Here is a 24422-nt window from a genome sequence, read left to right as displayed (position 1 = left end):
TTCTGTGGCTCTGACCTTGGTAACATTTATTTATTCGATTCTTTAGCTCCTCGAGCACTTGTACTATACTATGTCTGTCTGTTTAGACGACTGAATGGCGTATGAGAGACACATGCTGCCATCTTATGTTTGTTTATTATAACTTCATCTTGACAAAAATGAATGAGACACACACATACACAGTTCCTGTTCTGTGCTTAGCTCAGGATTTCTCCTCCCTTCGTACATCAAGAGAGTGATTTAGGAGATCATTGTAGGTTTTGTTGTGTCTGTGGCATCAGCAACAGTCAAACAATCCTGGACTTCTTTGTAAAGACTCTCCTAAAAACCCCTTTTCCCAGTGGGCAGTGGTAACAGTAACTAAATAAATGTGTTCAAGTACTGTACTTGAAAATGCATCATCCTATACCGCTTTATACGTCTACTACTACATTTCAGAAGGAAATATTCTACTCCAGAGTATTTATTTCACAGCCATACTTTAGCTACAAAATACTTTTCAGATTAGAATTAAGAAGTTAGAAGAATTAGAAATACTAATATTATTATTAATATATATTATATTATAATATAATAGTATTAAAAGTAAAAGTACTTGGTGCAGACAAATGTCCCCTTTGACTTTTATACTTTTATATGTTATATCATTAGATTATTACATTCCATTATCATGTAAAAGCTGGATTTTGCTGTTGTTGCTCGATGTGGAGCTAACTTTCAAGTATTTTGTATCAGACTGCAATTAATGATTATTTTCATTAATCTGCTGATTATATTTCTCCAATGATCGATGGATTGTTTGTGAGAAATTGTAAGAAATGCCATCACAATAAGTGACATCTTTTCATTGCTTGTTTTGTTAAAACAACAGTCCAAACCATCATACAGTTAAATTATTAAAGTAATTCAAAGGAAAAGCAGCAAATCTTCACGTGAGATGCTGAAACCATGAAACGTTTTACATGAAAAATGACTTAAATGATCATAAAAATAGTTGCCAGTTAATTGTCTGTCAATCGACTACTTGATTAATTGACAAATTGTTTCAGATGTACTTGTATACACTGTTGGGTAGTTTAATTTATTACAAAACATCACATTTTAGAAGCTCTTTGTATGTTTTGTGTGTTTAAGATTTAAATTTGTAAATTAACTGAAGTTGTCAGATAAATGTAGCGAAGTAAAACATGAAATATTTCCACCTGAAATGTAATGGAGTAGAAGTAGAAAGTGACTGGAAAATAAAAGACTAAAGTAAACTACAAGTAAATCATATTTGTACTTTAGTACAGTACAGTACAGTTTAGTACAGTACTAGTACTAGTTACTTTCCACCACTGCTTAATCCGTCTTCCACCACAGCTTATATGGTTGCATTTGTATTGACAATTTATCTACGGATTAAAAACTATCCCTCACAATGTCAAAACAATTAACGTCTTCATATGTCTTGTTTTTTCCATCCAGGCCAAAAAATCAGACATATTAAGTCTACATTCATAAACACTCAAGAAAACCTGCAAACAATCACATTTGAAAAGTTGGAAACTGTGAATTTTTGTTTAAAATGTACTTAAAAGATTCATTTATTATGAAAATTGCTGCCAATATTTTTCTATTTACTAAAATCTGTCTTTGAAAATTAAGAGGATGAAGAATTAGTTCATGTACCCACTTTTCGTCATCATTTTTGAGGGAACTTACATGTAAAACACGGTACTGTCATTGTTTCAGGTGCAATAAGTCAAGATCTCTGTCTAAAGTTGGGATGATCTGAAAATATTAAATTTTATGAATGAATTTTCATTTTATATTAATGGTAGTGGTAGAGTTAAATACTGTATGTAGTATGAATAAAAAGTGTGTTACAAAGCAAGAACCAGAAACTGATTGAACCACCTGAGAAAAAAAGAAACACCTTTATATAAATATTAATCTTGTGCCACTTTTCTGAATTCTAAAGGCACTTTTGACTCAATCAACCCTGAAAAGTAATTTGGAGCTGCATCGCTGCTTTTTAATAATGAATGAACATTTTCAGCTTCATCATGGCCGCCTCAGGAGGTTGTGTGAGGTCATTGTGAGCGTCCTGCCATGCCTGCTGGGTTAATAACAGGGCCAGACTGGTGACGGAGAGCTGGCAGGATGCCGCTGGGCTGAGACGCCATGTCATTAGCTCCCGGAGGTGATGAATGGCTTGTGGTCAGGAGCCTGAGCTCCCAGCTCTCCTTTGAAAACCAGAGCAGTTGCTCTTTTATACTTCGTAGTCTGAGCTTTGAGGTACGTTTTTTAGTATCTCGTCGGACTGGTGTCCAACAACAGCGCTGCAGTAAATCTTTATTATGGTGATAATGTTTAGTTTTTATTGAAAATGTTTAGGAGAGGTGATGATTTAACTTCATATTGATTTTGGAGGCTTTAATCTCTGTTGATTTAACTTGTTGCTTTATTTTTTCGTGTCACTCTTCACCTAGATTATCTGTGCTTTTTTTGTTTTAAACCTTTTCTACATTTTTATTGCATACAAAAGCCCACATAAAGCTTTTTTTGTTTTTTTCTCCTCACATCATGTATCTAATGTTTTTGTAGTGGCAAAATTCAGCTTGAAACAGTGTTACATGTACATAAAAGTAGCAAACCATATCAATTGCAAATAATAAATGGCTAACCTCGAGTCTGTCTGTAGGTGCAAAGATAACACCACAGCAGGTGGATGCTCTACTGAAGGTAACACAAAGATGTGCAGGTTGTGACCTTTAATATTACGATAAATTAGTTTAGTGAGATCAGTGGGGCATGTCTCCTGACTTGCTGAACCGGCAAAATACATGACTTCCAGTATCAGAAATCACTCTGCCTATTAAAGGTTAAACATGTGTGAAATTGGAAATTGGTAAGGAAACATAATCTGTGTTATTTTTGTGTCGTTTGTTTCCCAGAGCTACTTTAGGTGCTCTACTAATCTTTATCTATGTCATATTTGATCTAATCTTAATTTTTACTGTGTTTCCTCTTTATCTCCATAGACATGTCCAAATACTTCCACTTCTCACTGCAGTCTGCCGTCTCACTCTGGCCTTCCCCACCCAAACTCCATCTGTGTTTGGTATGTCAACATTTTCCCATTGTGTCTTACTTTCGGCAGTCTCTCACAGTCAGTTATAAGCAATGAATACAAAGGTGTATTTAAAAGTAAGATGACGATTCAGGAAATTAACGGAGCCGCTCTTTGTTCTTTATTCTCCCATATGTTTTTTCTCTGCAGATGATGGTCAGCAGCTCCAGGTGAACATCCCCCACTCAGGTCCGATTTCCGCACCGCTGGGCAGCTCCATCTCCATCCCCTGCTTGGTGTCTCTGTCCTCCACACCCATCTCCTCCTCTTCCTCTCCGGTTGCACCTCGTGTCAAGTGGAGCGTGGTGTCCGGTGGGGTGGAGACGCAGATCTTGGTGGCGCGGGGTCAAAGGGTGAAGGTCAACGAAGCGTACCGGGACCGTGCCGCCTGGCTCAACTATACATCCTCCCCTGACGATCTGTCACTGTGGCTGGGAGATTTGCGTTCCAGTGACTCGGGTCACTACCGCTGTGAGGTGCAGCAGGGCCTGGAGGACGCCAGCGACCTCGTACAGCTCAAGGTCAAAGGTAACAAACTGAAAGATGTGGATCGCCACTGACGTTTTTGAAAGATTTACATGAATGTAAAGGTGAAATAAGATGCAACATGTAGTGCAGTAACAATGGTTTTATTGCTTACTTTGACTGTAATCCTAAACACCACATTATTCATTTATTTTCTGTCACATTTTCTTGTGTTTTGGTTGCAGATATTTTCAGATTAGATTTACCTTTATGTCAGATTTCAGTAAATTTTTTTCTTGCATCATAAAGAGCTGTTTCATTTACATAACGGAGCTAAACAAACACACAATGTTTTGTCATGCATGATTTTATGGTATTATATATATGCAGAGCTTGGCATGTTACTATCTCAGCATGGTTAAATTGTTCTTTTTTGTCTATGTTTTATATTATTGGTTGAATACTGTTGTTTTAAGGCATGAATATGTTCTTATGTGTGAGTGATTCTGTGCATCTTCGCGTGTTTAGGTGTTGTGTTCCACTACAGAGATGCTTTGGGCCGCTATGCGTTTTCCTTCCATCAGGCCCAGAGTGCTTGTGAGGCCATCGGGGCACAAATTGCCACCGCTGACCAGCTGCTGGCGGCTTATTATGACGGTTATGAGCAGTGTGACGCAGGCTGGCTTGCAGACCGATCTGTCAGGTATCCCATCACCCAACGTTAAATTTAAGCTGTAATTCAACCTGAAATTCAACCGTGTTTGTTATCTTTTGCTATCTATATTTAAAATCAAGCTTTCAAAGTTTTAGGTTTTAATTTAAGAGAGAAATGCTGATTGTCTCCTTCCTTCCAGGTACCCAATCCAACTGCCCCGTGAAGGCTGTTATGGAGACATGGATGGCCAACCAGGAGTGAGAAACTATGGGACGATGGAGCCAGATGATCTCTTTGATGTTTACTGTTATGTGGAAGAAAGTGACGGTATGAATAATGATTCTGAAAACTAAAATAACAATAAATTGGCCATTTTTTATTTATTGATTAGGACTCCTTCAATTCAGCTATTAGAAGTAGAGGTGTGAGAAAGATGTGCAATGGATCATTTTACAATTAAAATAAACTTAAACTTAAACTTAAGAAATGGCTTCTAGTGAACAATCTATGTTATATTGTTTCTTAAAGGGACACTCTGTGATTTTCATCTGGCTTTATTTCATTACACTGTGGGTCGTTTACACAATTAACAACGTTAAACTTTCCTCTGTGTTGCCTGCAGGCAGATTCCCCCTCACTCATTATCCAGCTCGTAGTCCACCAGACCCAGTTAGCTGACGGACATTTACTGATTCTAGGACTGTTTTTCATTTGAATAACTGGCTTAACAATAAAATGATTGCCGTTATATTAAGTCAGTTATCAAGTCAAATTACAGCCTTAGAGATGGTAAATGTCATCTGGCCGACAATTAGCTGGAGCTCTGGCTGCAGGCAACACAGAGGAACATTTAACATTGTTCATTTTTATATACTACCCGAATTGTAATGATACAAAGCTGGTTGAAAATTAGCAAACTGTCCCTTTAATTACCTCAGACACATCTTGTGTATTATTAGCCAACACTCTGAAATTGGCCAATAATGTCAATCACTTGGGCTATATTTGCATGTAATCACAAAAAAATGAATGATCCAACTACATATTGTACATGTGGTAAAATGAAATAATGAAAAATGTGAAATATTTTGTATTTGTAGGGGAGGTGTTTCACGATCCCATCCCACAGCTGTTGTCATTTGATGAAGCGGAGTCATACTGCAGAGCAGCTGGAGCAGAGCTGGCTACAACAGCACAGCTGTACCTGGCATGGAGTGAAGGTCTCGACCGCTGCAGCCCTGGTTGGCTGTCCGATGGCAGTGTGCGCTACCCTATCATAACCCCTAGAGAGCGCTGTGGAGGGCCTCAGGCAGGCGTCAAAACTCTCTACCGCTTCAGCAACCAAACTGGCTTCCCAGAGCCATCCAGCCATCATGATGTTTACTGTTTCAAAGGTGAGTTTTTTTGTGCAACAACATGTAACAGCATTCACATATATGTCAAAAATGCATTGGATATGTATGCAAACCGTTAATTATCACTAATTTGGACAACAACATTAACCACGATACTTCCATGAATACTATACACACATGGGAATCAATCATTTTGTTATTTACAATGTGTCTGATCTGAATGTAAATCTGATTTATAATCACTTATCTGTCCTCTACAGAAAATAGAAATACTCATACCGACTCTCCCATGGACTACTTGGCCACAGAGGCTGAGGACATTGGACAAGATCTTGTTATTTTAACGGAAGCAGATCAAGAGCTGCAGCTGAACGAACACACAGAGCAGGTGGAGCTCAAAGCTCAAAGGGTGCTTGAATCTTTTCCCTTCTCCAGCCCTACCACTGAGGAAAACCTGGTTGACACACACCCAGCAGTTACATCAGACGTGACAGAGTCGTTCCTAAACACCACAACTTCACTGGACCTCCTAGAGGCATTTAATGAAACGTCGTCCCCCTCAGAAATTAAATATGACTCTCAGCATCCTACAGCACTGATGAACAGCACTATCAGCACCACAGAAACTTATGATTCCCCTCAAAATGCATCATTACTGCCCAGAGTTTACAATGAGACAGATTCCTATGACAGTTTAAACACCACCACTCACCAGTCTGAGCCTGAAAGCACCACAAATCCTGAGGAGAACATAGAGCTAATCATTTTCCAAGAAATACAAGAGACCAATATGAATTTTGACAGATCACAAACCGATTACAGCGAGACAGACAGAAATTATACTGAAGAGGAGAGTTTCTGGGAGGTAACCCTTATGACCCCTGACCCCATGGTACAGGTGAAGCTTGAGGATGCAGCAGTAGAGGATCCTGTGCAGATGTCGCTTCCAACTCAAGCCTCGAAAGAAGAAGTTGAACTTGCTACACAACCAGCGCAAACTACAAAAACCACCATCGAGGAGCAAACCTCATTCTGGGCCCATCTGGATGGGTCTGGAGATATTTCACAAGGTATGTCCAATATAAATTTAAATTTGAAGTCTTACAAAAGCACCAACATGAATATCCTGGAGGAGTCATTTGACATTTTGGGATTTTATTCTCATTCTTGTCAAGAGGTAGATGAGAAGATTGAATTATAAGATTATAAAATTGGTAAATATGAAGCTGTAGCCAACAGACAGTTAGCTTTTATTAGCACAAAGTCTAAAAATAGGGGGAAACAGCTAGCCAAATCAAAATCTACTTACCATTACTTCTAAAGCTCATAAAATAACATTTTATCTCTCATTGTTTAATCTGTTGGTTTTTGAATGGATGAAACGTCAGATATAACGTGTTTATCAGTGGGCTTTAGTGAGTTTAGAGGTGTGGAAGGCAGAGTTTGTTGCCTTTTGGTAGAGCCAGGCTAGCTGTTTCCCCCTGTTTCTAGTCTTTGTGCTAAGCTAAGCTAACTGACTGCTGGCTGTAGCTTCATATTAACGAATATGAAACTTCATCTAAATTTCAACAAGAATGAGCATATTTCCCTCAAAGTATTCCTTTAATAGATGTATTTACAGCTTCCAAAATGCTTTATGCTCTTTTCTAGATCGTGACCTTGACGTTGAAGCAGTCAGCTTGCTCTCCACATCAGCGCCATCCACTTTTGGCTTCACTACTCACCCTTCCACTTCTGCTTCGGCCAGCATCGCTCCTGCCGAGTTCCAGACTGCAATTCCCAATCTAATCCTCTCATCTGGGTCACGCCATCCTGACAAAGCGGACATGGATATCCTCTCCACAGCACCACAGTTGTGGGAGTCCTCTATTTCTAGGCAGGAGGGAAGCACAAGCTTAGAAATTGAAGATACAGTCATTGTGGAGAGTGAAGAAAAACAACTGCACACAAAAAAGTCTGAAGACATCCTCATTCCTGGAGTAAGGCCAGCCATCACTGAGTCTCCAATGGGATCAAACACCTCTCAGTTGCCAAATGATTCCACTACAGCACGGGATCGAACATCAGGTATCAGAGTGTACTTGGATACTGCGACCACTGGGTACGAAGAGGCAAGTGGACATGAACCTGGTACAGTTACTGCAACCCTTGGAGAAGATATTAAAGTTGCTCCAACCATTGAAGAGGATGTTAAAGTTAGCCAAATCACTGACGAGGAAAACAAAGGTAATGTAACTCTTGAAGAGGAAGTTACAGTTTCACCAACCCTTGAAGATGAAATTAAAGTTTCCTCAACTCCTGAAGTGAAAGCTGAAGTTAACCTTGCCCCAACCCCGGATGAAGAAGTTAACCTTGCCCCAACCCCAGATGAAGAAGTTAACCTTGCCCCAACCCCAGATGAAGAAGCTAACCTTGCCCCAACCCCGGATGAAGAAGCTAACCTTGCCCCAACCCCGGATGAAGAAGCTAACCTTGCCCCAACCCTGGATGAAGGAGCTAACGCTGCCCCAACCCCTGATGAAGAATCTAACCTTGCCCCAACCCCCGATGAAGGAGCTGACGCTGCCCCAAATCTTGAAGAGGAATCTAACGTTGCCTCAACCCCTGATGAAGGAGCTGACACTGCCCCAAATCTTGAAGAGGAATCTAACGTTGCCCCAACCTTTGAGGACTTTACCATCTTTCCTCTTGATTCACAAACATCTACCTGGGCTCTTCTGACCACTACAACAGGACCCCAAGAGTCTCTGAATGATTTAGAGTACAGCAGAAAACCTCCCTCCATCACCTCCACAGCAGCTCCAGATTCCTCCTCCAGTACAAAACCCACTGCTGCCACCACAAAGACCACCACCATCACGACCACCACACGCTGGTCCAAACGCCCCTGGAGCCCGACCACCTCACCTCCAAATGGTTTCCACAAGACAGCTGAGCCCCAGAAGGTGACAGCCTTCATACCACCAGTGGATCAAGGTCTGGTGGATGTTGAGTTTAGTCTCACCCAGCCACCCACCCTGCTTATCTTGCCCAATGAGAGGGCAGCTGTAGGCGGTACAGGGAAAGCTTCAGGTAATGTTAAAGCCACTCTCATCAGCCTAACCGTCCTCCTCTTGCTACTCGACGCAATGATGCACTAAAATCCCTGGTCTGTCCTCTGCCCCAGCCTGCCTTTGCTCCATTTTCTGTAAAACACCTCCCCTTCCTTTTCAAATGACTTCCCACGTTTGTTTCACCTGTTGTCTCAGAAAGCCCACTCACCCTTCTGACTCCTTCCGCTTCACCTTAAAACGCTCCTCACTTCCCTCCTTGTGACCCCACCTCACCTTCGAGATACTCACACTGGGACAGCTTCCATTTGACATTTGTCAGCAGTCCAGTCGTGTTGTGCATGATGTTTTCTTTCTCATCCAACGATTGACTTCTGTGAAGTACTGGTATGTTTATGGATGAGTGTTTCAGTGCTTCTTCTACAATAATTTTCAGCAAGCGTGACGGTAACAGGACTGGTAATCCTTTCAGTGTACTGATCGGTGTATTTTATTTGCAAATAATACAACTCTGTGCTAAACAAGTGCAAATTATACCCTCAACACCACTTTCTTCTTGCTAGTTTTCAAAACTCAAAGTATCTTTTGCAGTAATCTGGAAGTAACTTCATAAAACGACTTGAACTTTCTCTGGAATTTAACAGCAATGTTGAATGCAACAGCACTGACCAGTGCACAATAATGTTTTATATTTTATCCATAGCTGTCAGGTCCTTAAGGGTTAAAAGTGTTTCTCTTTCCTCAGATTTTTAGACTTCTATTGCTATTTTAGACAGAATTGTACCAGAAGCACAGTATATTATTATGTTTACAAGCACAAATATTGTGTTAATTTGTTATGAGTTGTAGCATTTAGCAATATGTTTTTAAATGTCCTTTATGGGCCATTAATGTTTCATACTCAAGTCATGTTCTATTGTTTAATTGTGATCTTCCATGATTTGTACAGTGTTGTGTTTTTAGGTGTAAGAATGATAAAAGTTGACTAATCTATGTTTGTTTCTCGTCTCACCATCACTTCATAGATGTAGTATTTTGTTTCCTTTGTCAAATGTTTTAGTTTACTGAAAACTTTTGTTCCCTTGTGCATGGTATAGAAGCCAAATTCTGCCAAGAAAAGCTTAACAGAAAAATTGAAAAGTTAAGCATGATAAAAGTAGTAAAAGTTTTTTACTAATTCAAAATTATGACTAACTGTCTCATAATTTTGATTTAGTATCATTTTGCTTTATCATGAGTACTTTTATTGTGATTTGCTTTCCTTCAATTAAAAAAATTGGCCTAAATGTGAGTTACACCAACTCTAAATTGAGTTGTTGTCACAGTAAATGCAACAATTTCAACATGGTGGGTGGGAGCAGTATTAAGTCTAATAATCTAATCTGAAAACAGGCAAGGCAATTTTATTTATACTGTATAGTCCAACTGATTACAGGGAAACTCCTTGTGCATCACATTACAGTGACAATTTAAAACATCATTGGGCAAAATACCAGCTGCATGCATGCATCCATCCATCTTTACAGACACATTCAAATTATTTCAATTGTACAACCCACACTTTACCAGCAATCTTGTCTTTTGTGGTGATACATTCTCCGGTCTGTGAAATATCCATTTATTGAAAACTTGAATATTGCACAAATCAGAGCATGCAGATGCTGTTCCATTAAGCTTTAATTTGAGGAAAACTGCACAAAGGGAAAGACAGGGCGACATGGCCCTTGTTGCTGTGCAAACTTGAAAAAATAAGAAAATAGGAAGTCCTTGATTACTGTAGAGATGCCAACATGGGTCACATTTTGTACCTTGTGTATTCTTGTGCATTTTTCAGCCAAACTTTGAGTGCACGAGTCTCGTTTGACTTGTGTAAAGCAGTTATTACCTTCCATACACACACTCTGACCCAAAGTGAGTGTGAGCGTAATGACAGACACCGCAGAGCTCTTGTTTATAGGGTGTCAAAGGAAATAAACCAAATCCTCTTGTAAAATGTTTAATTTCAGTTTGGACACATATGCCTCCATTTTGCCTTCTTTTACAAATTTAGAAAATTAAACTGAAAGTCCAACCCCTCTTTTTCTTCAGGACTGTAAACAACAAGGCAACCTTATGACAGGGACACTTGAATCTAAGATATTTCTCTGTAATCATCCATACAGGAGTCTGACAACATAAAATCAGAGTAACAAGGCCCAATTTTTCAAATGTGTCAACACAAAAACTTTAGTCCATCTTATAAATGCACATCTTATGGAACATACATTACATTAACAGTTAATCAAGCTTTCTGTCATATTTCTCCCACAATAACTCCCAAAATAACTTTATAATCTCCTCCTGCAATTATGTTTTTGTTTTCTCCTGCATGGTCCTGCATCAGCTTTTTAAACGGAAGAAAGAAGCGATGCAAGAGTGAGAAAAATGTACTGACAGTATGTTTTGGTAGGGAGCAGTTATCGAACTGTAACTATGTTGTTGCATTTGGAAATGCTGTTGAAGGGATAGATAGATAGATAGATAGATAGATAGATAGATAGATAGATAGATAGATAGATAGATAGATAGATAGATAGATAGATAGATAGATGTGGAAAGTCAAAGATCCATCAAAGAAGACAGAAGAGGACCTCTGGAGTTTGACCTCACGTGACACTGAAGTTTGTCCTCTGCTGCCATCTGTTGGCTCACATGGATGCTGACACTTCAACATGTGCTTCTATCTGAAGATGTGTGATCTTCTGTTTTTATTGTATTTGAATATATTTCATCCACCTTTGCAAATGTGTGTGTGCATGTAAACAGGAGCTTTATTGTTTTCATGCAGTAAATCAATTCCTTTTACCACAAATACAAGAAAAAATTTACTTTTAATAACAAATAAGACAACACTTGAATGATAACATACTGTGTCGTCTCGTGTAGTTTGAGCAGCAGAATAATCTAAATTGGTTTAAAACTTTGTTGTGTTTCAGATGGCTGTGTGGACGAGCCTTGTCTCAATGGAGGCACCTGCACTGACACAGGTGGGCAGCTCCAGTGTCTCTGTCTGCCAACGTACGGAGGAGACTTCTGCCAGACTGGTGAGCTCTAAATAAAGGGAGTTTACACAGTTATATCTGCAGCATAAAAACCTGGTGAGACATCCAAATACTCCTCGGTTGCCCTGTGTCCCCCTCTGTGATGTTTTTTAGACGTGGAGAAATGTGAGCATGGCTGGGACAAGTTCCACGGTTTCTGCTACAGACACTTCAGCCAGCGTCTGAGCTGGGAGGTCGCAGAGCAGCACTGCCGCATGCTGGGAGCTCATCTGGTGTCCATCATGACCCCTGAGGAACAGAGTTACATCAACAGTACGATCAGACCCTCCTAGTTTATCCTGCATGAGTGTTTTATTTGTTTATAGACTGTTGAAGACTGAAAATGACGCATTATTGTCCTCACCAGGCAACTACAAAGAATACCAGTGGACTGGTTTGAATGATAAGACCATTGAGGATGATTTCCGCTGGTCTGATGGAAACCCACTGGTGAGGAGTATTAGAAACCAGAGTTCAATCAAAACAAAACCACACAGTTCTTCATTGGGAACTTTAAAGTTCAGCTTACTATTCATGAAAAGTATCAGTCAGCCACTGAAAACGTTTCTGTGATTTCTTTTGAGCTTTTATTTAGTCCACTAACATTTAAGAAATAGTGAAAACATTTTAGGATATAAGCTTATTGGGTAGTTTTTGTACTTTTTTATATTGGTTTTTGCATGGATTAAATAAACCTGGTATATTGTGTAAACTTTAGTGAGCTGTAGAGGTGCTGGTGCGTTTGTTTGTTACCCGTGGATGGAGCAAGGCTAACTGTTTCCCCCAGTTTCCAGTCTTTATGCTAAGCTAAGCTAACATGAACATGTATTTCCTAAAATGTCAGACTATTTTTATAGTCTATATTTTCTTAATAAATTTTAAATACTTCAAATGTTACACTTCTATTACAACATTTTGTGTGGTTTATGTAATTTTCATACATCCCTTGGTGAGTTCACGTTTTAAACCAGAATTTTTTCATTTTTACAGGCTTTGAAAAAAACCTGCAGCCAGGATAAATGATAATTTAATGGCATTTTTAGTTTATGTTAGATTTAACATAAGCGTACTTCTCCATGTTATGAGCATTATTTTCTACATGCAAATACTTCACACCTTTGTCTGTCCCCTCCTGGTGTACAGCTGTATGAGAACTGGTACAGAGGCCAACCAGACAGCTATTTTCTGTCTGGTGAAGACTGTGTAGTGATGGTGTGGCATGATGACGGACGCTGGAGTGACGTACCCTGCAACTACCACCTCGCATACACATGCAAGAAAGGCACCTGTGAGTAACAAGAATCAGACATTTAGAGCTCCTTATTAATGGTTTCAACTCCCTCGTGTGGTTGTTTTTGGCTGTTACACCCAGTACTTACCAACTTGTCTTTACTCTTCCACAGCGTCTTGTGGTCCACCACCTAAGGTCCGAAACGCCTCCATATTTGGAAAAGTTCGGCAGAGATATGAGACCAATACAGCTGTGCGTTATCACTGCGCTCAGGGTTTCCAGCAGAAGCGAAATCCTCTGATCAGGTGTCTGCCTGAAGGCCGGTGGGAGAGGCCCCAGATCCTGTGCATCCCTGGTAAGATATGAGATTATCATCAAGAAATTCCACTAAATGTAACTCTAAGTATAGAGTGTTCCCCCTGTAGTCTATGTCAGATATGAAGTGGTTTGTATGTTATGAGGTGTGACACTGTTGCACTTTATCTGCCAAAAGACATCCAGAATGGCTTAACTGGAAAATGGTATTTAAATCCACCTACAGGCAAACGCAGTTTTCTCTTTTCCTTTGTTTGGTTTGTTGACAAAAATGAAAATAGATAATAAATCTTTAACATTGCTTTTGAATGACCTTTCAGAGGCCGGAGGTCCAACCCAACACCCTCTCGTGACGTCAGACGCCAGCAGCAACTTTGCAGCCACTGACGACGAGTTTGAAGCCACTAAAGAGACACCGCAGTACTGGGACATCAAGTTTTAAAAGTCGGCCACGCTTTCCTCGTCTTCTCCTGTTAAATTCTGCTATAACTGTAACTTGACAAGGTGACAAGAATCAGACGCTTTTACCAATGAACACTCAAACAGGACAAAATGAACCACAGGCGCATAAAGACACAAACTGAAGCCTCCTCTCAGCACAGACAGGACACTTTGTCATCTTTTGAGGGAGTTAAACATTCCTATTTTGTCCTTAAGAATATTTGGACTTTATGAGATTTTTAGAGTTTAATGTTGTGAGAAGCAGAGCGTAAAAAAGGTTAGAGTGATTACTTTGAGTGAGTCCTTTTCACCAGAAAAAAATAGAGTTAATGTGTGGACTTTAAATTACTTTGTCAGCTCCAAATGTACATTACAGTAAGAACTGTTTTCTTTATGTTTATTCTCATAAAATGGTGCTAATGCCTTTAAACCTTGTATCCAACAGAGATTTTTGTTGTTGTCGGTGTGATGTAGGAGTAAATAGAGACAAAACCCTGCTTTTTCAAAGAATCTAACAACTCCAAAGCACAAACTCAGTTCTAACAAGTAGTCAGTACCTACTGTACATATGTTAGTTTTCACGCCTCTGATTGCAGTCCGCATTTTTCCGAGAGAAACCTTTTATTTCCAGCAGACACAGTTTTGTTCGTCAGCTTTATGTTGTAATAAAGTTTTGTAGAACAGAGCAAAGAATAAATCTTTCTCTTATTTTACCCTTAGCTACGTGTATGGGCTTCATTTTTAACACTGTCGCAATTCTACAGTGCACACAGCGTTTCAGGAGAGATACATACACACACACACACACACACACACACACACACACACATATATATATTTATACATATATACAGAATAAGCTGTTTGCATTAAGACCTTGCTATCCTGCTATATAATGGAAAATACTGCTTGTCCCATTCAAAAACAAACAAATAAGCAAACAAATATAGACTACCAGCAAGTTTGTTCTTTGTTCACTGAAAAATAAACAAAAATAGACTCCACTGAAAACAGAATAATGATAAAAATGAATAAAAGTAAATATAAACTGATTAATTCTCACCATAATATAGAAAATGACATTCAAATGAATCGTGGAGGAGTCATTTCATATAAAATGTTCTAACTGCATTATCATTTTATTGGCTACAACAACATCAACTAAAACGCAATGGTCAGGTGACCAACATGATTGTACGCATGCGTGCCAACACCTGGCGTAAGCTACGGAAATGCTGCGTCACGGTTTCGTCATCACGCTGGAAAATTTGTGGAGGGACGAGAAGAGTGCATGTGAGTGAGTTTGTCCATGTTTGTGAGTGTGTGTTTGCAGCAGGTAAACTTATCAAGTGTAAAGTTATCAAATGTTAACACGTGCACCTGAAGCAAAGTGCAAATGCGAACATATTATGTTATTATTGTGTTCACGTGAGCTAGCTTACCTGCCGCAGGTGACTGAGGCAGCTCATCACAAGACTTACTGCTTCGAGTCGCAAAAAGGTCGATGCTGCTGAAGAAAATGATTATCAAATCATTAATTTCATGCCACAAACAGGCAGTTTGGTGTATAATGAGGTCTGGTTGTCACCGCATGTAATTAACAGCAGCAGTTAACATGTTCAAAGTGAGGACAGATATTCTGCCACCAGGTGGCGTCATTGCGCCATGAATTGTGGGAACTTGAGGAAACAGCAGAATGGCAAAATGTCAGGGAACAGTGAAGTGTTTGATATCACAGCTGAGCCTATACACAATATTTTGATCACTGCGATCACATATTCACACTTGAAAGGCTGAAACAAACAAACACAACTGTGACTGCATGATGGCCCGCTGCAAAACACTTTATCAGTAACAATAATTCTAGGAGGGTTAATATTTGTTACTCCTCTTATTTGGATACTTCACATTTAATGCTTACTGCTGGCTGCATTTAGAGTTTCTCATTCTGGTGATTTGCTATTAAACACAGTCACATTATTATCAAAGGGGATCTATAAGTATAATAAATAGCCTTTACCTTTTACCTACAACCTTCTCTGTGTAATCCCTCAGACAGCTATCCATCTTGATAGATACAGTGTAAGACCTGTTTAAATCCCTCCAGGCAGATGGCAGAAAATGTGCCTCCAGTTTACAGACGCTAACTATTTAAAGTTCCTTTAATTCCCAATGGTAAAGACATTTTGCATTTGACTGAGTACAAATCAAAAACTTTCTACAGTCAACAACTTCGAAAAAGTTACAAAAGTCCAACTAAACAGGTGACAAAACGCATGTGTTTGACGTGCGAGGCATGCGTCCAGTGACCAATATTTGATGCATGTCCCAGTGCAGCCTGTGAGAGCTTTAATTTTAAGCTATGATCCAACTTGTGCTTTAACAATTAATCAGTTCGTCTTAGTTGTACAGCAAAAAAACAATCAACAGCAAATTTCATAAAAAAGATTTTTTTTTCCTGTTTTAAATGATTATAAGCTGAATATTTTGGGGGTTTTGGCTTCTATTTTAGACTAAACAGGTGATTTGAAGACATCTCCGTAGGGGTTCAACAGATTAACCAAACTGCCTTATTAACCCTGAATGTTAGTATGTTTTGTGCAGTCATGGAGGAAATACTCAGATCTTTTAAAAGTAAAAGAAGAACTATCACAGAGTAGAAATACCCTCTTACAAATCTTACAAAACCAAAATTAAAGGTACATCAATGTAGCATCAATATATACCTAAAAGTGCCTAAAAGGATAAATACTCATTATGCTGAACAATCAATTTCACAATTATTTATATGATACTATTAGAGTAGAATTAGTGTTGTATTAATGTGTTCATCACTTTAATGTTTCAACTTGGAAGAGCTTATTTTAATAATACATACATACTGCTGGGTAGTTTATTTCCTCCTGGGGATCAATAAAGTCTTATCTTAACCTTTAATAGTACATCGTAATTCATTTGTTGGTTATAGTTTTTAATACTGACCACAATTTGCAAAGTAACAAGTAACTGAAGTTACTAAAGAAATGTAGTGGAGTAAAAACTACAATATACACTACTCACAAAAAGTTCGGGATATTCGACTTTCAGGTGAAATATATGGAAAATGTAAAAAGTGAATGCTACAGTGATATTATATCATGAAAGTAGGGCATTTAAGTAGAAGCATGCAATGGTAATTTTATTCATCTTAAACAATTTATTGAAAGAAAATCTAACAACAGTGGTGGGTAAACCACAACAAAAAATTTTCAGTGTCTCAATAAATTGGGATGTGGCCAAAGGACGTCCACTCCTCTCCTTTCTGTGACTCTTCCAGTCACTGTATCACTGTTACAACCTCCTGATGACACTCTGTGACCCTCTAAGCTCAGTGAACACCTCCGTCTGAGGACTTCCTGTTTGAAGCCTCGCAATGGCGAGGTGCTGCTGATCAATTGTTAGGTGTCGTCTTGGTCTCATGATGTCAGAATGTGAACAGCATGATGAGGAGGACTGTTTAAATACCAATTCTAACTGAAGCAGGAAATGTATTGGTGGATTCATGGATCAAACCTGTTGTGAATTTTGCTGTTAAGCTTCTTGTTAGAGAACAGCAACTTATGCAAAAAGTACTGAAACACTGAACAGTTGGACATGTGCATTCAAAGGTTTAGAGAAGGTCACATTAAGTTCACCTGGAAAGTTTAGAATGCATTTTAGGTTCATCCTGAAATTTCACCTGAAAGCCGAATATCCCTAACTTTTTGTGAGTAGTGTATGCCTTTTAAGCGTAGTTGAGTAGAAGTATAACGTGGCAGAAAAATGGAAATATTCAAGGAAAGTACCACAAACTTGTACTTAAGTACAGTAGTTGTAGTGTAAATGTACAGTTCAGCATTAGACAGGCCAAAAACGTCTGAAACAAACTTGTTCGTCATTAATATTTTAATATTACGCAGAAAGACAAAACATGTATGAGAGCTGTTTCATGTGAAGGGAAGATCTGAAGCTCTTTTCCTTCCCAGCAATGTGCCACTGAGCAAGGCATTTACTCTGAATCAGATCCACATTAGTGCTGCTCAGTGGACAAAAATAGAGGGTCATAGATGCTGCAGGCAGCTCCCCCGGGGTGCAGTACAAGTGTGCGACCTTTCTTCCCTCTGGTCCAGCTCAATTAAAAAATCCAGGTCCACATTATCAGCCCTGATCAGAGTGGAGTTCATAAAGCTGGGCGGATGTTCAGAGAGGTGTTTCTGTTGGAGCAGGACTACCGTTCTCAGGCCTTCAATAGCGTCACGCAGCTCGGCCTGAATGCAGAGGGTTGCTGTCCGTCCCCTTCGTCATAGAGCCGATAAAACAGCTCCAGATGGGAGTGTATTGTGGCCTGTGACCCCGGAGTCACAGGGTCAGAGCAGAGTGAACAGAGGCCAGTCGTTAAGGACTCTTCATGGAGTTCCTCTTTCTTCCAAAGGACGCGTGGCTCGCTAATTGAGGGCCCACCTCCCAAAACCCCAAGTGCGAGGTCCTTGACACCCGAAAATGACCGCCAGTGTGACCTGCAGGGGGAAGAGAGAGGTGCAGGGAATGAAAAGAAGTGTTATAATTATTTTAGATGCGCTGCTACAGCTGCAACTAAAGGGTTTTGGCAATATGGATCATTTTAAAGATTATTTTTTAAATTATTAGATCATATTTTAGTTTGCAACATGTCAATGATCATGCAGGTGAATCTATAAGAGGAATTACTGCTCATATTTATTATCAATGAACCTGTCACCCACTTTTTTCATGAATCGTTTGGGCTTTGTGAACTTGTAATGGTCATTTTTGACTATTTAATGACATTTCAAAGACTAAAGTGATGCCTTTTTTAAACAACATTTCAAGACCCAACTATATTCTATTTAAAAATGACACAAAACAGAAAATCCTAAAACCTTGTCATTTTAGAAGTTAAAATCAGTACGTTTGGCCTTTGTACTTGATAAATTATCTTAATGATTAATAAGGACCTAATGATTAATTAAGTATTAAGTAACTGATCTATTGACTGTTGGTTTCAATGTATTGTTGCTCAATTCCAGGATGAGGAAATATTAATTTTAGATTTTTTTCCACATTTACAGCCAGCACGAGATCAGTGTTTTCTTCCAAACGAGACTGCTAGTTGCATCAAAATTATGTTTTCACCCCTAAAACGAGGCAGCAAAATTCTCTCTTTATTCTACAACATCCCATCAGCTGCAAAAAAAGCACAAAAAACCCCAACATTTTTGTCAGTCGTGGAGTTTCAATCGATGTGAGACGACAGATTTTCAGATGAAACCGAAAATTATTTTTGAATGAACGTATCTGTAATAATTGGACGATGCTGCAGAACTTCACCAGATCTGTTGGTCGGTGCAATGAAAAGGCAGAAGGGTGAGGAGAAGTTGAAAAGGCGTGCCAAGTTGGCTGGGAACCTCCGCTGCGAGCTTTACCCACAACCCTTCACCCCACCATCACTGCACCCCGGGACACAAACAACCTTTGTGGCTTCTCCTTCCTGAGCTCCAGTTTGAACAAATGCCGAGTGTTTTGTGTTTTCTGTGGTCTGAGCGGCGTCGCCTTCTTCCTTTTGCTCGTAGTACCACAATATGCAGGCATATACTTAGGAAAAGTGTGTGTGTGGGAGTGTGTGTGTGTGTAGCCAGGCTTTATGAATACGAGAGCAGAGTAAGTCGTCTCTCATCAGTGGAAAATTCAAGCCTTTAGCATCTGCGCATTTCGTGTAACCATCATGAGATACAACTCTTCTTCTTCGCTTGTTTTTAAAAATCTTACAGGTTTCTCACATTTACAAGCATTAATGATGTAAACTATTTAAAATGAAGGTCTATTATCAATATTTTAGCTTTAACCAGACTTCAGAATCAGCTTTTATTCTTTTATTAAAGTGATAAATGTGATAAAAGTACAAACCCTGTGAAAAAGCGGGAGTTACAGAGGGATCCTCACAGGCTTTTATTAGGAGCTTGTAGCCATTTATTTATTTATTATTTGATTTTACTTCACTGTGCTGCTTTGCTTCAAAAATGTCCAAATAAGGACATTTGCACCCAATATTTCCTTTTTAAACCATCAACTCTGCAACTGCCAATGATGAGTGTGTATGGAAGAGGACGCTACAGTGTTTGTTCACTGAAAAAAACAAAAAAAAGACAAATCACGTAGAATCGATAAACACTAAACAACATGCCACATGTTGAGTAATACATCTATTTCTCATATTTTGTTATTGTTAACCTCATCAGTAATTCTTTATTGTGTCAGTATGTTGATGCTACTTTTACTTCTTCGTCTTTTTATTAAGGTTTTTTTCTGACGCTACCACATTCACCAGGATCAGTCTGATCCTGTAACAACTTGACCTAGACAAAACTGATATTTAACAAAAATCAAATAACGATATATCAGACAAACTTTTTTTTTTTCTCCATAAACACACACTTCTTATAATACGTATCCTTTACATTTAAATTGGACACAAAAATCTCCAATTGATCGGCAGTGTGATTAATCTAAGATAATACTGGCTGATTGATTGGTCGGGACTTAGATGTTTTATTTTGTAAAAATTATCAATAACAAACCAATTTATCATTTTTTTAACTTTTTATTGTGTTTCAGGCATCTGAAACTATCAGCAGCTTCTCCTCCTCTTTGTTTTTCACTGTTCTTGCTTTGTACAATAACGAGTTACAGCTCACAGTCGACATGTTCAGCTGAAATAATTAATCAGACAGATTCACTGTGAGCAGGTAACATTTCATTCTCCTCACATATTGGGCCGTTCTGCCGTCTCACAATACCAAATATATCATGTTATTGTGATGAAGTACATCGTGACTACAAACGCAGATCATAGTATCAGTTTCATTCACACACTGTTTCTGCCATCAGGAGTGCTGCGTGTAAAAAGTGAGTGTATGTGGAAGCTGCAGCAGCTGTATCAGTTTCTCAGCGTGATAAAAAGTGTGGGCTGCCTGCAGTCAGCAGCTCAGCTTTCAGATCAGCTCCACTGATATAATGGCTTCTTTAATCCGAGCCAATTAGACCCACAGGGCACAGGGAGTGGCTGTTTTCACACTGCACCAATTTGCACTGGGGGTGGGAGGACTGATTGACAGGCAGCCGTGTGAAAACAGAGAGACAAATAGGATATAATTTGAACCCATGGAGAGGCAATATGGAGGAACGCAGTCTGCATGGGAAACAATTTGTGGGAGTAACACTCACTGAGGAGTTTTCTTACCTCGGAAACATTCGGGAACATTTGATCAAACCAAATAAATGACTGAACCACCTCGAGAGTGAAAATTAACAAACGCATTAGCAGTTTCATGGTAGTTTTTAACATTTTGTGTCACATCACACAATTTTGATTAGCTCTAATACTGTAGTTCCTGATCTTTTTGTGTTAGTGACCACTCATGACAGTTTGGATGCATTTATGAGCTGTAAGCATTGCGATAAAGAACAATATTTGATTTCTAGGTTTCATTTAATAGATTTTACAGGCATGAAGAGATGAAAATATGTGGTTCCACAAAAAAGAAACAATCTGAAAAACAGTCATCATTTTGTGTAGCAGAAATGTTGTTTTCCTCCCTCTTTCTGTCTTTAATGATTCCATTTATCCTGATGGATGGTTGGGAATCACTGTTTTAATATATGATGAAAATGGGCACAGATAAAGCACAGTTTCTTATTACTGTCTTAGTTGGTGTTAAAAATAAGATTAAATACATTTTCAACAAGTCTTGCTTTGATACTATTGTGCTATTAAAACCAGATTGGAAGATTTCTGTCCAAAAATAAAGCAAAAAAGCGTTTTAACATCTCAAATTTTCATGTCTGAACTGCAGCATTTCTTTTAATCTATGAAGCCAAGAATCTTAATCAGAACTAATTCCATCCAAAAAAAATGACTAAATTAATGGGAAAAAAATCAGCTTCCGGTTGGAAATCACACAGTTCTTCGGTCTCGGTAGGTGATTTGACGAAGAGTTCATCGTTACGATGCTGCTGTCAGACCCTCAGTCCTGCAGAGCTGCTGAGCTCCAGCTGGGGGCACTCTGAACTGACGCTGCACCAACAAAATGCCTGCGTGGGAATCACCTCGAGTCAATATTCAGCCTCTGTTTCAGTCAGTGCGATGGGACCATGTGGGCACAAGGATTATTGTCGAGTGCTTGTGTCATTCATGTTTCCGTGAGACTGTCGCGTTCTCACAGCTGTTCCTCCACACTGACCATTGATTATCCATCCAAGGTGTGTGTGTGTGTTACTGTGTGATTGTGTGTGTGCACCTTTACTGTGCACACAATACCACATCCAAACCTCACGTCAGTGTTAAATGAAGAGTCATGGTGATGGAGGAAAAATGTCTGTAGTATTTTGGTTTTGCCGTTTTTTATGTAGTGGACAGGAGAGACCTGACAGGAAAAGATGGGAGAGGGAGATGGGGTCCTATCCAGACTTTAACCTCAGGCACTGCATTTTTAACTCTTACAAAACCAGGACCAGGAATGATTAATTATATTCTCACTGCATAACAGTCTTTAGACATGGAATCAAACACTTGTATTAATAATCTAACATGAGGAAACTGCTCATTTCTCTTTTCAACGTTTTAAAATGGAAATGGGAAAGAAATTTCTGTTAAGGCAATGATGTTCCCTTAATAACTACTGTAAAAGAAATATGAGACAACAGTAATGGTGAGAACAGGACTCTGCAGTTACAATATCATAATATGATGATAGTTACAAAACGAGTTCCTCCTACTTTAGTAAAAGATGATGAAATATGTTATCTGCAAAATGTATTAAAAATATGAAAAGTAAAAGCACTAATACAATAAATTACATACAATAAATGGCCATGATCATACTGAAGGTTTATTAATGAAGATACATTATTCTGTAAGCAGCATTTTACTGTTGAAAGAAACACTGAGGTTGTGCTAAATTTAACCATTTTACACATTGTTGGGTAATTTAATCCATAACAGTGATAATGTATAAGATGTTATAACTTTACATGCAAACCTTAATTAGTAAAATAACCAGTAGCTCCAGCTGTCAGATTGCCTTAAAACTGGCAGCTGGAGTGCCTTAAAACAGTATTTAAGCACAGTACACGAGCAAATGCACTTCATTTATTTACAGCTTCCACGTGCCTCAGGTATCAGAAAAGATAACATTTATTCTAGAGAAACTTTTTGACAAATATGACTCAAAGTGTGCTCCGGTGGCTTCTGGTGACATTTTGTTAGTTCATCATAATTTCCTCCACTGTCTCCTTCACGCTTGCTCTCATCCATATTTTTGTGTCATTTTGAAGGACATCTCCAAGTCCTTCACGTCCACCAGTTAAGTAGAAATGTCCATCAACGTCCTGACAACGTTATAATCACCTCTGTGTGTTTTTCTTGTGCTGCTCTGGAGCATTAACATGTGAAAGCCCCGAGTTCCTGTGAACTTATTTGACCTCTGACCTCTCCTCTATGTCTCACAGACAACAAATAGCTGCAGCTGCAATGGAGGGCTCCTGGTTGGTTCTCACCCACGAACTCCAGCTCAGATTGACTGGGCCATGTCTGTTCAGGAAACACAATGAGTGAGTAAGAAGATTATTATAAGTGGCTTTGACTTGTTCTGACCATTAATGACTTATTGAGACACATTCTTCAACTTCGCTTATACGCTTAACATTGTTTTAACATGTTGGAGGCTAGACCAGTGTGAACACACACATGCATGCTGTGGTGAAAGTATTCAGACCCTTTTACTTACGTAAAAATAATACCACTGTAAAAATACTCTTTTGCAAGTAGAAGCCCTGCATTTGAAATGCTACGCACAGTAAGTAAAAGTATGTCAGTATAACCAGGAAAATATTAAAATATTAAAATTAAAAGCACTCCTCAAACTTGAAGCTGGAAGCAGGATTTTTTTAAAACTGTGCTTATTGTTGGATTGTTTTATTTATAACAAACCATCGTATTTTATAACCTCCTCATATGTTTTGGTGTACAAAAATTAAAGATGTCAGATAAGTGCAGTGAAGTAAAAAAAAGTGCATTTCCATCTGAAAGTGGAACTGGACTCCCACCATCTGTATACAGTACTTGAGTAAATGTACTTACTTGCTTTCACCACACAGCAATAGATGTAAGCCCTTGTTAGACTGCAGATATTTCATACTGTGAAGCACTCATGATATTTGATAACCTGCAGAGGGTGCTGTGTTGAAATGAGAGAAAAAATATGGCAACAAATGAAACTGAAGAGTGAGAAACCCATTTTAGACAAAGCATGCCATGCCAGCTTGCAGGGAAAGACGGAGAGACATCAGAGACATTTCTGTGTCTCGGCTGAACTGCTGTTGTTGCTGATGGATGGCAGCAGGTTCAGTTAGTGTCCGACCTTCAACTTATTCACCGTCTTAATGTGATGTGTGCGAAAAACTCCTCCATAATTTATGATACTGTGAAACGTTACATGTGTCCAAACAGTCCGACATACAGCTCTGCAGGTTTTCAACACCAGTTTAAATGCCAAACAGAATTACAGTAATTAATCTCTGGGATTATTGTAGGTTAATAATATCATGTGTTCCCAGTAACAAGAGACCTACAGTGTGGCTGAGGTAGGAAATATAGGTGTTACCTGTGTTAGTTGAACATGATG

At 39.0% G+C, this 24422-nt stretch overlaps 1 protein-coding gene across 1 annotated transcript; it reads left to right on the top strand.

Annotated features, from left to right (window-relative positions):
- Positions 1-2166: 2166 nt before the first annotated feature.
- Positions 2167-13708, top strand: bcan (brevican). The gene is made up of 15 exons (XM_070846860.1): positions 2167-2280; positions 2940-2950; positions 3027-3106; positions 3266-3643; positions 4109-4283; positions 4435-4562; positions 5336-5629; positions 5851-6660; positions 7241-8662; positions 11610-11723; positions 11835-11993; positions 12088-12170; positions 12864-13008; positions 13124-13306; positions 13587-13708. Exons 1-15 carry the CDS (start codon positions 2167-2169, stop codon positions 13706-13708), a joined length of 4218 nt encoding a protein of 1405 aa, XP_070702961.1.
- Positions 13709-24422: the final 10714 nt, after the last annotated feature.

Source organism: Pempheris klunzingeri, chromosome 16 (assembly GCF_042242105.1).
Source record: "Pempheris klunzingeri isolate RE-2024b chromosome 16, fPemKlu1.hap1, whole genome shotgun sequence".
Classification (NCBI taxonomy): domain Eukaryota; kingdom Metazoa; phylum Chordata; class Actinopteri; order Acropomatiformes; family Pempheridae; genus Pempheris; species Pempheris klunzingeri.
The sequence above is the reverse complement of the archived record's forward strand: the minus strand, read 5'-3'. Positions and strand labels throughout refer to the sequence as shown.